At 66.2% G+C, this 12,188-nt stretch overlaps 2 protein-coding genes across 2 annotated transcripts in view; one reads left to right on the forward strand and one right to left on the reverse strand.

The window, feature by feature from the left end:
* The window catches only part of H696_01767 (hypothetical protein), a gene marked incomplete at its 5' end in the record, with an annotated part of 3,374 nt that extends 963 nt beyond the window's left edge, over positions 1 to 2,411 (forward strand). The window contains 6 exons of the mRNA XM_009495676.1: positions 157 to 573; positions 702 to 939; positions 1,096 to 1,392; positions 1,518 to 1,617; positions 1,793 to 2,066; positions 2,207 to 2,411. Coding sequence (XP_009493951.1) covers positions 157 to 573; positions 702 to 939; positions 1,096 to 1,392; positions 1,518 to 1,617; positions 1,793 to 2,066; positions 2,207 to 2,299 — 1,419 coding nt within the window. The 3' untranslated portion in view covers positions 2,300 to 2,411. The remainder of the gene's footprint in view (positions 1 to 156; positions 574 to 701; positions 940 to 1,095; positions 1,393 to 1,517; positions 1,618 to 1,792; positions 2,067 to 2,206) is intronic.
* A 521-nt stretch (positions 2,412 to 2,932) lies between these two features.
* On the reverse strand, positions 2,933 to 11,725 carry H696_01768 (hypothetical protein; the record flags this gene model as incomplete). The annotated part of the gene is made up of 7 exons (XM_009495677.1): positions 2,933 to 3,141; positions 3,360 to 3,779; positions 3,929 to 4,075; positions 4,268 to 8,237; positions 8,436 to 8,654; positions 8,783 to 10,560; positions 10,726 to 11,725. The coding sequence occupies 7 exons, from the start codon at positions 11,723 to 11,725 to the stop codon at positions 2,978 to 2,980; spliced, it is 7,698 nt and encodes a 2,565-aa protein (XP_009493952.1). The 3' UTR covers positions 2,933 to 2,977.
* Between the last annotated feature and the right edge of the window lie 463 nt (positions 11,726 to 12,188).

Raw genomic sequence — 12,188 nt, forward strand, 5'->3', positions numbered from 1 at the left:
GGGGGGCGGGGCGCATTCCCTTTTTTCCCATTTCTCCCACTGGGCCGGTCGCCCTTGTGTCTTGCCGGGCGGCTGCTTTGCACGGTCATGGCCATGCTCCTCTAACCCGGCCCCTGCTTGCTGCTCCCTCCCGTCCTCGGCCACCGCGATGTGCAGGGCCATGAGGGCAACTACCCCAGCTATCTCCCGCACCTGCCGTCCTCCTACTACTCTTCGCTCTACCAGGCCGACGGGTCCGACTATGACGAGTCCAGTGACATGGACGGGCTCCTGGCCAACAGCCACACGAGCCCCGCGCAGATGGGTCTCTCGGGCACGGGTGCCGGCGCGGGCGCCGGCGCCTCCCAGGCCCCCGGAGCGTCGGGCGCCTCCCCCTGGCTTAGCGCCAAGCCGCCCGTGGTCCCCTCGTCGTTGGATGTCCCCCCGCCGACTCAGCAGCTGTATGGCGTCATGGGAAGCACGCGGCGCGACCAGCACCCATCCGGCACGCCGGGCAACGTGACGTTCGATGACGGGACTCCCTTCAGCCCGATCCCGAACATGATCTTCATCCTGCTGGAACTGGCGCTCCTGGTGCGAGCACATGCCTGGCCCCCTTTTGGGTATTGATATGCCCCCCTCCCTCTCCCCCCTGCCCTGCTTGTCGTTCTCACGCGCCGCTGTGCCTTTCCCTCCCCCCCCCCTCTCCCTCCCCCGGCCAGTCGGTCCATATTGCGGCCATCTTCGTGGAGCCCTTCGACCCGGAGTCCTGGTTCCCGGCCCCGCTGCACATTGGTGGCTACATTCCGGAGGCTGCGAGCGGCGTGCTGGCCTCCGCCGGTGATACCATCTACAGTGCGCTGTTCCGCTCGCGTGTGGCCCTGCAGCTGATCATCACCCTGGCGGTGGTCCTGCTCGACCAGATCAATCGCTACCTCTTCCGGAATGCCCGGTCTCAGGGTGCGTCCTTTCTCGGCCTGGTCGCAACAGATGCATCTGCCTGGCCGCCCTACTTACCTGCCATTCCCCGGGCCCTGTCGACCCAATCCTCGCACATACACACACACACACACGCACACACACACACACACACACTTATGTCCACATTGTTTTCAGGCTACCTCCGGTTCTTCCGCTCGACAAATGCCCTCTCCCGGGTGCCGACCATCCTCTATGCCTTTGGCTGTGCCAGCCTCCTGCTTCTGTATGCCTTTTCGGTCCCGGCGCCGTCGGCTACCCCCCCGCCTCCAGAGGCTGGGAGCCTGGTAGCTGCGACGGTAGCCGCCGCCGCCGCCGACTCCACTGCCTCGCCCATCGGTGCTCTTCTGTCGGAGGAGTGGCCGATGGTGTATATCCGGGCGCTGACCGTGGCGGAGGCCGGTCTTTCGGTTGTGGCCCTGCTGGTCCTCTTGTGTATGTCACCATCATGCCTTCTCCCCTCTTTCCTACGTGCCTCTGAGCATGGGGCCCCGCTCTGACCTGTGGACTTGCCTGACCCGGTACCCCCGTCGCCGCTGCCGCCCCCCTCCGGCCATCAGTCCGGACTGAGTGGTTCCGCCGCCAGCGTGCGGCGCCTGACGCCACGGCTGACTTGATGCTCCCCTCCTTCATGTCGAAGAATGTTGGCCCCGGCTCCGGGTACGTGCTGCTTGCTCCTGCCCCTGCCTGCCCTGCCCTGCCCTGCCCGCTTGCCGCGCGGCCTCCTCTGACCGTGGATCTCCTCTCGTTTTGCCCCCCCCCCCTCTCTCTCTCTGCCTCCCTCCCTCCCTGCCTCGCTGGCCTGCCCCCACTCCACCCACCCTTGCACCGGCAGTGCTGCCACCGCCGGGCCTAGCTCCGCGCCAGATGACAGCATCGTCGACCGGCAGGCCGACATGATTCGCTTCCTGCATGATCAGCGCTCGTCTCTGCTGATGCGGGTGATGGAGCTCTCCGAGCGCCTGCGACAGTTCGATGACTCGGTCGCCGGGGCCCATGCCGACACCACGGCCGACGTGGCCGGGGAGGTGGACGATCTACGCAATCGCCTGTATCAGGCACAAGACCTGCTGAATGCCTCGCGCAAGCAGCAGATCGAAGCCGAAACGGTGCGCCCCCCTTCGGCCCACAGAGAGACCCTCCGTGTCTTGGTGGGGCTATTTTCCCGCATCCCCACCCTCTCAAAAACGCATGCGACTCACACACGTACCTTGCCCTCGGCGCCTCCTCCCCCCGGGCCTCGCACCAGAACTTCCAACGTGCCGTGGCACAGAATGACCTCCTCAATAAGGAGCTGCAGCAGCTCCGTCAGCGCCTGTCCACCTCATCGACAAAGTCGTGACGGAGGGGGAACCTCGCAACGGGCGCGTGCGTGCCACCCGGAGGATAGCCTTCCCCCGCTGCTGCGGCGATATGCCCATTGGCATTTCCACAATAAAGAAACAAACCTTCGATGCGCCCTTGCCCGGCTTTCGCCACCCCCTTTCCTGGGGACAGTCCCCTGTGTCCCTTTCTTCATGGACGGCCTCTCCCGCTCCGCGATGCGAGCCCAGCCGGGATATCATATTGAGAGGGACGAGAAGAAAGTGTGTATTCGATGGAATATTAATCTACAAGGAGCCTTTTGCCCTGCCCTTCTTTGGGAAGAGCATCTGGTCCTCTTTCCGGGGGGGGAATAGGGAGACAGAGCCTGAAGCGCAGGCGGGAGGGGGGAGGGGGGGGAGGAGGAGGAGCGAGGAATCAAAAGAAAAGAGGGGAGGGGACCCGCTGTGCGCGAAGATCCCACCGCACGGCGAGAGGTCACTCTCTTTGTCTGGCCTGTGCGCGGTGCAATAGGAGGGGGGGGGGGGAAGGAAATAATTGTACAAAAGCTAATAAAACATTTTTTTTTCTGGGAAGATGCGTGCACCACCCCAGGGAGGTTTTTACGCCCAGATACCAGCCCTCTCTCTTTCTCTTAATCTCTCGCTCTCTCTCTCTCTCTCTCGCTCTCTCTCTCGGTGTCAAATGCGACACACGCTCAGTCGTTGCCGGCGTGGGAGATGGCCAGCTTGGCCGGGGGGACCAGATTTCCCACACTGGTGTCGAGAGCAAAACGTGACGAAGCAGGCACGGTCGTCGATGGGGCACTCCCAGCCACCGAGCTGCCACCGCCCGAGGCGAACAGGGCGTTGGTGCCAAGAGCTAAGGGTGTTGCCATGGTGGGGGGGGGGGGGAAACACCGAAAGATGAAAACAAACACAGACGGCGGAGGGTTAGAAGGAGAGGGCAGGCCACATTGTTGCACGGGCAACACATCGGCAGCCACGGGCGCAGGAGGCAACCACATGCTAAGGAGGCACAAGAAGGAGAGCCGCAAAGGGGGGGGGAGAGAGGGAGGAAGGCTAGAAAGAAGCACATACCGCCACCAGAGTGGACAAAGCTGGGCATCAGATGAGCATGGTGTCCAGTGGAGCCACCAAGCAGCGGAGACGCATGGACCACAGTACCAAGACTGTGGCTACTGTTGCCGCTACTGCCACTGCTGTCACCGTCGCCGGCGCCGGCGCCGCTGCCGTTGCCGCCACCACCAGCGCCATGGGGGTGGTGAGAAGGGTGGTGGTGGTGGTGGTGGTGGTGCGCATGGGCTTGGTGGAAGCCATGGCCCAGAGCCGAGCCAGCCGTGGGATCATGGCCCACAGCCGGATGGTGATAGTACGGCTCGGCGGCAGCGCTCAAGCCGACGGTCGAAAACATCGACGACAGAGGAGAGATGCTGGCGCTGGGGGCATGCATTCCGGATCCGGCCACTGACATTGGGAGCATGAAGGACGGGGAAGTGCCTGTGCAATGTGGGAACCGCGGTCAGAACGAGAGAGGGAGGGTGGGGTGGGGAACAGAGAGGAAACAAGCGATGCGCAAGCCAATGAGCAGCCGCATGTTGAAAGGAGAGGCAAACAGCAGGAAAAGGAGAAAAAAAAAACACACGCACCGAGAGCCGAAGGGAAAGAGGGGCCGGAGAAGGGGGTGCCCGAAGGGACGCCCGCCGCTCCGGTGAGAAGAGATACGCTTGGCGAGGCGGCAGCGGAGGAGCCAGCACCAAAGGAGCCTTCTCTCATGTGCTGCCGCAGGTGGTAGTCTGTGCGGGGTGTTTAAAATGAGATGAAGAACGAAAGCGGAAGAGGAGGAAAACGTCAGAGAAGGAGACAACCACATTCCCAAACACAAAGTGCGATGGGGCATGAGCTTGGAAAAGACCGCCGACTGGCTGTGCCCTCCCCCCCCCCCAGACACACACACACAGCAACAGCAGCAGTAGCATGAAACGAACCAGTCAGGTGGGGATGATGATGCAGGGCCGCGGCCTGGCTGACTGTCGACGCAAGATCCGACGTTGCCTTGAAGTCGGCGCCGATTGAGCCACCCAGTGACCAGGGGACCGGAGGCGAACTGGCCAGTGGAGACACATTTCCGGTGGCGCCGCCGGCTCCGGCAGCCGAAAGATCGGCGCTGGCGCTTCCCAGAACCGCCGGGTGCGAGAGAGCCAGCGATGAGGGGGTTGAGTGCGAGCGAACCAACGACGAGGAAGAGGTGAGGGCACCATTGCTGCCGCTGGAACTGGCAGCCGCCGCGGCCGTCAGGAACCCCGACGTGCTTGTCATCGGTGAACCGGACAACCCCAGCGACTCGCCAAATGCGGCAGCCCCATCGGTCGGGAGCCGACGTTGGTCCTCATGGAGGCTGCCGCCTCCGCCCAGAGGCAACGATACCGGGGCCGTGGCCGAGCTCTCAAGGTCCGAGGCAGATCCCACGGAGGCAGGGGAATCCCCACCTCCGGTGCCGGGCTGCCGCATGGATGCGAGCAGATGCACAGGGCTGCTGCCGCCGCTCCGGCTGCTGCTGCCGTTGTTGCTGTTGTTGCTGGCGCTGCTGCTGCTGCTGCTGTTGCCGCTGTTGGCGGTTGCCGCAGCCGCCGCAGCCGCCGTGGCCGCCGCAGCCGCCGACATCGAGCCCATGCCATCCGGGCTGAGAGACAGCCCGCCAGCCGGCGAAGAGGGAGCCGTATTGGTCCCGGCCAGATCGGCCGCGCTGGCATACGTATGCAAAGAGTGCGGATAATGAGGGTGATGGGATGGTGGCAGGTGATGGTGGTGGTGGTGGCTCGCCGTGGTGGAGGCCTGCGGACGCAACTCCGGGGAGGAGCCCCGCCGAGAAGAAGTCTCCCCGGTGACGGGTGCCACGCTGAAGACATGCGAAAGACCGGTGGCCGAGGTGCCCTGCGAATGGAGATGGGGATAGTGGAGGTGGTGGGGATGATAGGATCCTGGTGCCGACTGTGGCTGCTGCTGCTGCTGCTGCTGCTGCTGCTGCTGCTGCTGTTGATGCTGCTGCTGGGTGTGGTGTTGCTGATGATGATGATACAAATGAAGAGAGTGATCGTGAGGACGCGACCCCGGGGCACCGACTGTCTGAAGGGCTGGCAGTCCGGAGCTGTGGAAGAGCGCGCCGGGAGCAGAGGCCGATGTGGTGGTGGTGGTGGTGGATGCTGCCGCCGCCGCAGCAGCAGCGGCAGCAGCCGCAGCAGCCGCAGCAGCCGCCGACGATGAGGTCCCACCAGGCCCACCAAGTACATCAAAGTACCCCTCGTGTGCCCCAACATGCGAGTAATGCTGGAAGGAGCCAGCGCCAGACATCAGCCCGACCGCCGAATGGCCATGGTGATGATGATGATGATAATGAGCCGGCGAAGTGTGGTGCTGGTGGGGGTGGCCGAAGTAGGAAACCTGGCTGGTGGCCATGTGGCCGCCGCCGACGGCGCTGCTGCTGCTGCTGCTGCTGCTGCTGCTGCTGCCACCCGTGCTGCCCCCGCCGCCAGCCCCATTGAGCATGTCCAAGGAAGCAACGCCCGAGACGCCGCCACTACCGCCGATGGAGGACGAAGACGAGGAGGGAGGCGACAAGGGCGACAGCGCATCCAAGGACAACTTCCCGAAGGACAAGTGCAAGTCCGAGCCCGAGGCAGACCCACCACTGGCAGACGCGCCGGCCGACATGGGCCGGGCCCCGGCCGACATGGCCCCCCCGGTCGGAGGAATGCCACCGGCAGAGTCCGAGGTGAGCCCGATCCCGGAGCGACCCAGAGGCGGTGGCAAATGCCCACCCGCCACCATGGGGTCCACCCCGAGAGCCAGCAAGGCCGGCGAGGAGAAGGAGCTCGAAGGGGAAGTGGACTTCGAGCCAACAGCCGAGGCCGGAGCCGAGGCGGAAATGGGCAGTGCCCCGGTCGACCCGGCGGCCGCCAGCGAGGAAATCGGCGACAGGAGGACCGAGGAGGGGGAAAAGGAGGGCACGGCGGCCGCGGCCGCGGCCGCGGCCGTCGCCGCGGCTACCGCTGCCGCCGCCGAAGAGCTGCTACCACCCGGCCCAGGGAAGGGGCTCATGCCGGACAGCGACAGGGATTGGATGCGCTGGCTGAGAGCGGCCCCGGGCACACCGCCAGACAGCAGCCCATGCGACTGCTGCTGGTGGGCATGGTGGTGGTGGTGATGGTGGTGGTGATGCGCGCCAAGCTCAATCCCCAGGGCCGAGTGGCTGCGCATGTGCGCGGTTTGCGATGGCTGGTATGTGTGCTGGCTGGCAGGGTGCTGGGAGGAGTGATGGTGAGGTGACAGCCCGGTGGCCGACGTCGGCGCCGGCACCGGAGCCGACGGGTGAGGAGGCTGGTAGGAGTGGTGAGAGGGCGCCTGGCGTGAGGCCGAGCGATGCCCCGCCGCGGCCGCCTGCTGTTGCTGCTGCTGCTGCTGCTGCTGATGGCCGACATGGTGATGCGAAGGGTGCGAGTGCGCCCCGGCGGGCTGATACGACGCGTGCTGCTCATGATGATGATGGTGATGATGCGAGTAGTGTCCCCCGCTGCCCGAGGTCATGGAATCGACAATGGCCCCGGGTGCGAAGGCCGGCGCGGAGAGGAATCCCCCTGCCGACTGGTGGCGAGAGGAGTGATGGAAATCATCGGCCATGGCGGCCATGGCCCGGTCGCCCAAAGCGCCGGGCGCAGATCCACGAGGCAGCCCGGCGGTCCGGGTCACCGGGGACGACGAAAAGTCCCCGGCCACCGACCCGGCGGCCGTCGTCGAAAAGGCAAACGATGAGGGCAGTGCCGTGGCCGGGGCCGCGAGGATGGCCGACCGCGGGGCCGAGGGATCATTCCGGTCGTAGGAACTCCCAGGAAGCGACGGCGATGTGGGGATTGACAAAGCCACGGCATCCTGGCCATTGGTCAGGGTAGCCATGGCAGTGCTTGGCCCCGCGCCAATTGCCAGCATCCCCGCCGGCAACGAATCCCCGGGAAGAGTCAGGGCTGATACCGGGCCCAAGGATGCCGAGTCGATGCCCGGGGTCTGGACCGATGTCACGCCGGCCGGCGTAAGAGCCTCGGAGCTGGACACCGGCGTGGTCCCATCACCGCCCAGCTCCTCGGATGAGGAGGACCCCAGCGATCGGGTGGACAGCAGCCGGTCGGAATCCGAGCCAAGGTGCTCCAAGGAGGCGGATGCCGAGGCGGGCGACGAGCTGGCCGTCACCATTGGCGAGGGGAGCCCCTTCGACCGGCGGGTCGTCGGGACGCCGGCAGGCGCAGCAGTGGCCAGCGCAATTGCCCCGGTCGATGCGGCGGCTGCCGGCGGGAGGGCCGCCGCTGTGGCGGCCGCCGCTGCCGCATCGGCTGCCAGCAGCGAGTCCAAAATGGTGGCCACCTTGGATTGGAAGCGCTTGAAGTAGGGCAAGTGCCGGATGTTGGGCTGGAGACTGCGAATGCGCTCGGCCACCTCCCGGCGCTGGTCCGGAGCCGCCACATCGAGGCACGTCTGCAGCACATAGTTGCCGAATTGGTCCTCGATGAGCTTCTGCAGGCACTTGACGTCCGTGAGGAAGCTGATGAAGTGCCGCTGGATGGCCGGCTCACACCGGCGCACGCACTCCTCGATGACATTTGAGCTGAACTTCTGGCAGGACAGCGTGATGAAGTGGTCCACGTAGATGCGCGACAGGGTGTTGATCATGTTCCGGCGGAAGACCGGGTCCATGGCCGGGGAGTTGGCATTGAGCATGGATGCCGCCGGAGGCAGGTCCGCGTGGAAATCCAGGTCCATCTGCGAGGGGGGCGGCCCGCCGCCAGGGCCACGCGGCTGGGGGATGCGCTTCGGCGATTCCGGGCACAGAATGTACGACACAACATAGTTCCCGTAGGGGTCCTTGACCAGGGGGAGGGCATTTTCGACAATCTTTTCCGCCAATTGGGCCTGCGGGGAAACCGAAGCAACGGGGGGGGGGGGGGGAGAGGAGGAGGTAAGTATATGCGGGACCGAGCGAGGCAAGAAAAGGGCAGTGGAAATCGAGTGGGCAAGGGGCCCTCGGCACGCGAGCAAAAGCAGGGAAGAGAGGGGCATGCGAGGAGGAGAGCCCTCCTCCCTGGCACCGCCCGGCGATGGGCAACGCACGAGCTGGCTGGGGCTAGCAGAGTCAATGCACCGCTGGAGGACGCAGCAGCCATGGCGATGCGAGGCGACCGCCATGCAGTTGGAGGTCACGGCGTCGTAGATGAACTGATTCTGCGGCGAGGGAAGGCATTCCAGACAGCGCTGGATGACGTGGTTCCCATTCAGGTCTTGGATCAGGGGGACCACGCTGTCGCTGAGGGCCGCGATAACCAGTTGCATCTGCATGATGGAGAGTCAGAGAGAGAGAGAGGGGGGGGGGGGTGCGGTGCACACCAAGAGAGGATGCCACAACGATTCGAGCAGGGGAGAAGGCAGGCGAGGGAAGGCAGGGGTGCCTGCGTGCGCACCTGCTCGTCGTTATCCAGATGGTTGATCAGCCGCTGAACCGAGCGTGTCCCGTGCATATTGAGGGAGACCGTCACCAAGCCCGGGGCGGCCTGACGAACGAGCTCAGTGCGCTGAGTGGGCGAGCAAAATTGGAAGAGCTTCTGGCACAGGTAGTTCCCGAAGGGGTCGCTCATGAGTTCCAGGATGGACCCGAACACCTCCTCGAAGATCACGTCGAGGAAGCTCCCGGCGCCGCTGGCAGCCCCATCGAGCCCGCCATGGGCCCCATCGTCCGGAGGCGAAGCGGAGGGGCCGGAGGCAGACGCGCCGGCAGTGTCATTGGTCGAGGTCACGGAGAGGACCTCATCCTCGAGGATCTTCTGAAGGAAGCGACAGCCATTCTGGTCCTTGTATAGGCTGTGCACATTCCCGCTCAGCTTGGCCGGTGAGGAGAACCGAGTGCTGAGGGACGTAAATGAGGAGGAGGAGTTGGAAGAGGCGGCTGCTGCCGCCGCTGCCGCTGACGCCGCCGCCGCTGACGCTGATGAGGATGAGGAGGCTGATGCTGCTGAGGCTGGCGCCGTTGAAGTTGGTGCTGCTCCGGCTGCTGCTGATGGTGCGGTGGCACTGGAAATGGATGCCGTGGCGGCGGCGGCGGCGGTGGTGGTGGTGGTGGTGGTGGCGATGGTGGTGGGAGCTACTGACGTAGCAGCCATCGAGCTCGCCGATGAAGCCCCACCGACGCCCGGGGAAGTGGAAGAGGAAGGAAAGGAGCCGGGGGATGCAGTACGGGACACGGCAGCCGGCACGGCCAGCGCCGGGGTGCCCGTCGCCGAATGTGACTGGCCCATGGATGAGGGACCGGCGGTCGCGGCGGAGCCCACGCCCATCGTCAAATCCCCGAGGTCATCCACCGCCGAGAGGGCGGCAGGACGATGCACCGATGCCACCGGGCCCGGGAGAGCTGCTGGCTGCCGATGAGATGAGGCGGATGCGACGCTGGCCATGGCGGCGGCGGTGGTGGTGGCGATGGCGGCCGGAGCGGTCATGTTTGAGCAGGAAGGCGATGGCGTGGCCTCCCGGCCGGAGGGATCTTGGGCCGGGGTGATCGGTGAAGTGCCTGAACGCGACAGCGAGCCGGCCAGATCGGCCCGTTCTCGGAGGACCACATGTGGAAGTGAACCGCCGAGGGCCGCCGTGGGCCGGGCAGTTTGAGTAGGATGGAAGGCCACCAGTGCTGCGGCGGAGGAGCCTGCATCGACGGTGGCAGTTGTCTGACCGAGCTGCGAGCCCGGATGCGCGGTCGAGGCTGAGGGGGCGGGATGACCCCCGCCGCCGCCGCCGCCGCCGCCGCCGCCATAGGGCTGACGACCGGTCGAGGAAGCGCGACTCGATGCCCCACCGGGGGCGGCAGCCCCACGCCCGGACCGGAAGCCGGCACCGTGGTTCCCGCCACCCTGCGACGCATGGTCGCGCCCTCCGGCCGAGCGGCCCTTCGAGGAGTTGGGATTGTTGCTGCCGCCGCCGCCGCCGCCGCCGCCGCCGCGAGAACGATCACTGGCCGAAGGAGAAACATGGGACAAGGTCGTGGACGCCAATGGACCACCGGTTTGCGGGAAGCCGGCATGCGCATGTGATCCCCCGCCGGGCGCGGCCGATGAGAGAGAAGACTGCTGACGGCGGAGGTTCCGGCGCTTGGGGCCATGCGAGGGGGCCCCGCCCCCGGGGACATGGTGTCCACTGGGGGATGGGTGGCCAGGCCCGGAGGACTTGCCATGGTGGTGGCGCTGGTGCGCGGCTGTGTGGAAGGCCACAGGTCAGGACCCGGTGTTCGGGAGCAGAGGCAGGAGAGCGGGACCCATGAGGGGGTGGTCGAGGAATGGACAGCCACAAATGATGGGCAGAGAGAGTGGGAGAGAGAGAGAGGGGGGGGGGAGACGGGGAGGGGGAGAGAGGCACGTACACTGTTGCGAAGAGGGGCCCCGGGGGAAGACGTCCCCCAGCGGGGGGTGGTATTGGCTGCCTCCGGTGCCTCCGACATCGGCGCCAGGCTGGCCAGGCCCTGGCGGAGCCAGCAGCGGAACGGCACTACCACCGCCACCGCCACCGCCACCGCCAGTGCCAGTGGTGAAACCCGGAGGAGCTCCGGTGGCGCGAGAAAAGGCACCGGCACCAGGCCCACTCGCGGGGGCATTCCGGCCCGAGGGGTTTGGAGCTGAGTGCGAGAAGGGAGCATGATGGGGATGATGGTGAGAATGGCCCGCGCCTCCTCCGGATCGCGAGGGGCCACCCACCAGGGGAGCCATGTGCGAGTGGTGCTGCGGATGCTGCGGATGCTGGCCCAAGGGAACGGCCACCGGGGGGATACCGGCAAAGGTGCCAGCGCCCGGTGTGCCGGAGGCAGCCGGCAGCGCCGGCCTCGGCGCGACAAAGTTCAGATAATCGGTGTCCGAGCATGGGCCGGAGCCGCTGCCGGGCCCGCCGCCATGGCCGCCGGCTCGATGGTACTGAGCAGGAAGGCCAGGCGACCGGGCGGTTCCGACCCCGGATCGATTGGAGGAAGTGCCGGAGGTGGGGCCGGAAGCCTGGGCACCGCCGGGAAGGGGACTGCAGTTGCTGCCGCGATGAGATAGACCGCCGGCGTGGGTGCTGCCGCTGCTGCTACCGGAGCTGCTGTTGCTGCTGCTGCTGCTGCTGCTGCTACTGCTGCTGCCAGGGCGCGCCAGGTGGCCGGCAGGCGCGGAGCCACCAGAAAAGGCACTTGTGCTCTGGCGACTGGAAGGACCGCCGCCGCCGCTGCCTCCTCCTCCTCCGCCGCCGCCGCCGCTGCTGCCGCCGCCGCCGCCGCCGCTACCACCGTTGCCGCCGCCGCCGCCGCCGCCGTGCGCCTGTGTACGCCCGGTCTGTTGGACGCCACGTGGCACCCTACCGCCGGCTGAGCCACTGGCAGCCTGGTTCACCATCGGGAGGGGGGAAGAGAGCGGGAGCGAGGAGCTCAGGGGAGGTGCGAAGCAAGGGGGAGGAGGGGAGAAAACGAGAGAATGCAGGGTCTGACCAGTGGGAGCGGAGGCAGGCCCATCGGCACGCAAGCTCCAGAGGAGGAAAGTCTCGAGGAGAGGAGAAGGGCAGGGAGGGGGGAGGGAGAGAGCCGAAAGAGGGGGGAGGGAGGAGGGGGGGCGGCTTCTTTCGCTCGTCTAATGCAGGAGAGGAGGGGCGGCAGCGAACGAGAGCACACCCATCAAAAATTCAAGGCACACACACACGGAATGCCGGGCAGAGACAAGCCCTTGGGTCCCCTCTGGAGTCGATATGTGCAAGCGAACACGCGCGGCGCCTCTACAGCCGCCACACACCAGGTGGAGAGAGAGAGAGAGAGAGAAGAAGAGGGAGAAAAATAGGCAGTCGAGGCGGGCAGGTGGCGAGGCG

This window comes from Fonticula alba (assembly GCF_000388065.1).
Source record: "Fonticula alba strain ATCC 38817 unplaced genomic scaffold supercont2.2, whole genome shotgun sequence".
Classification (NCBI taxonomy): Eukaryota; order Rotosphaerida; family Fonticulaceae; genus Fonticula; species Fonticula alba.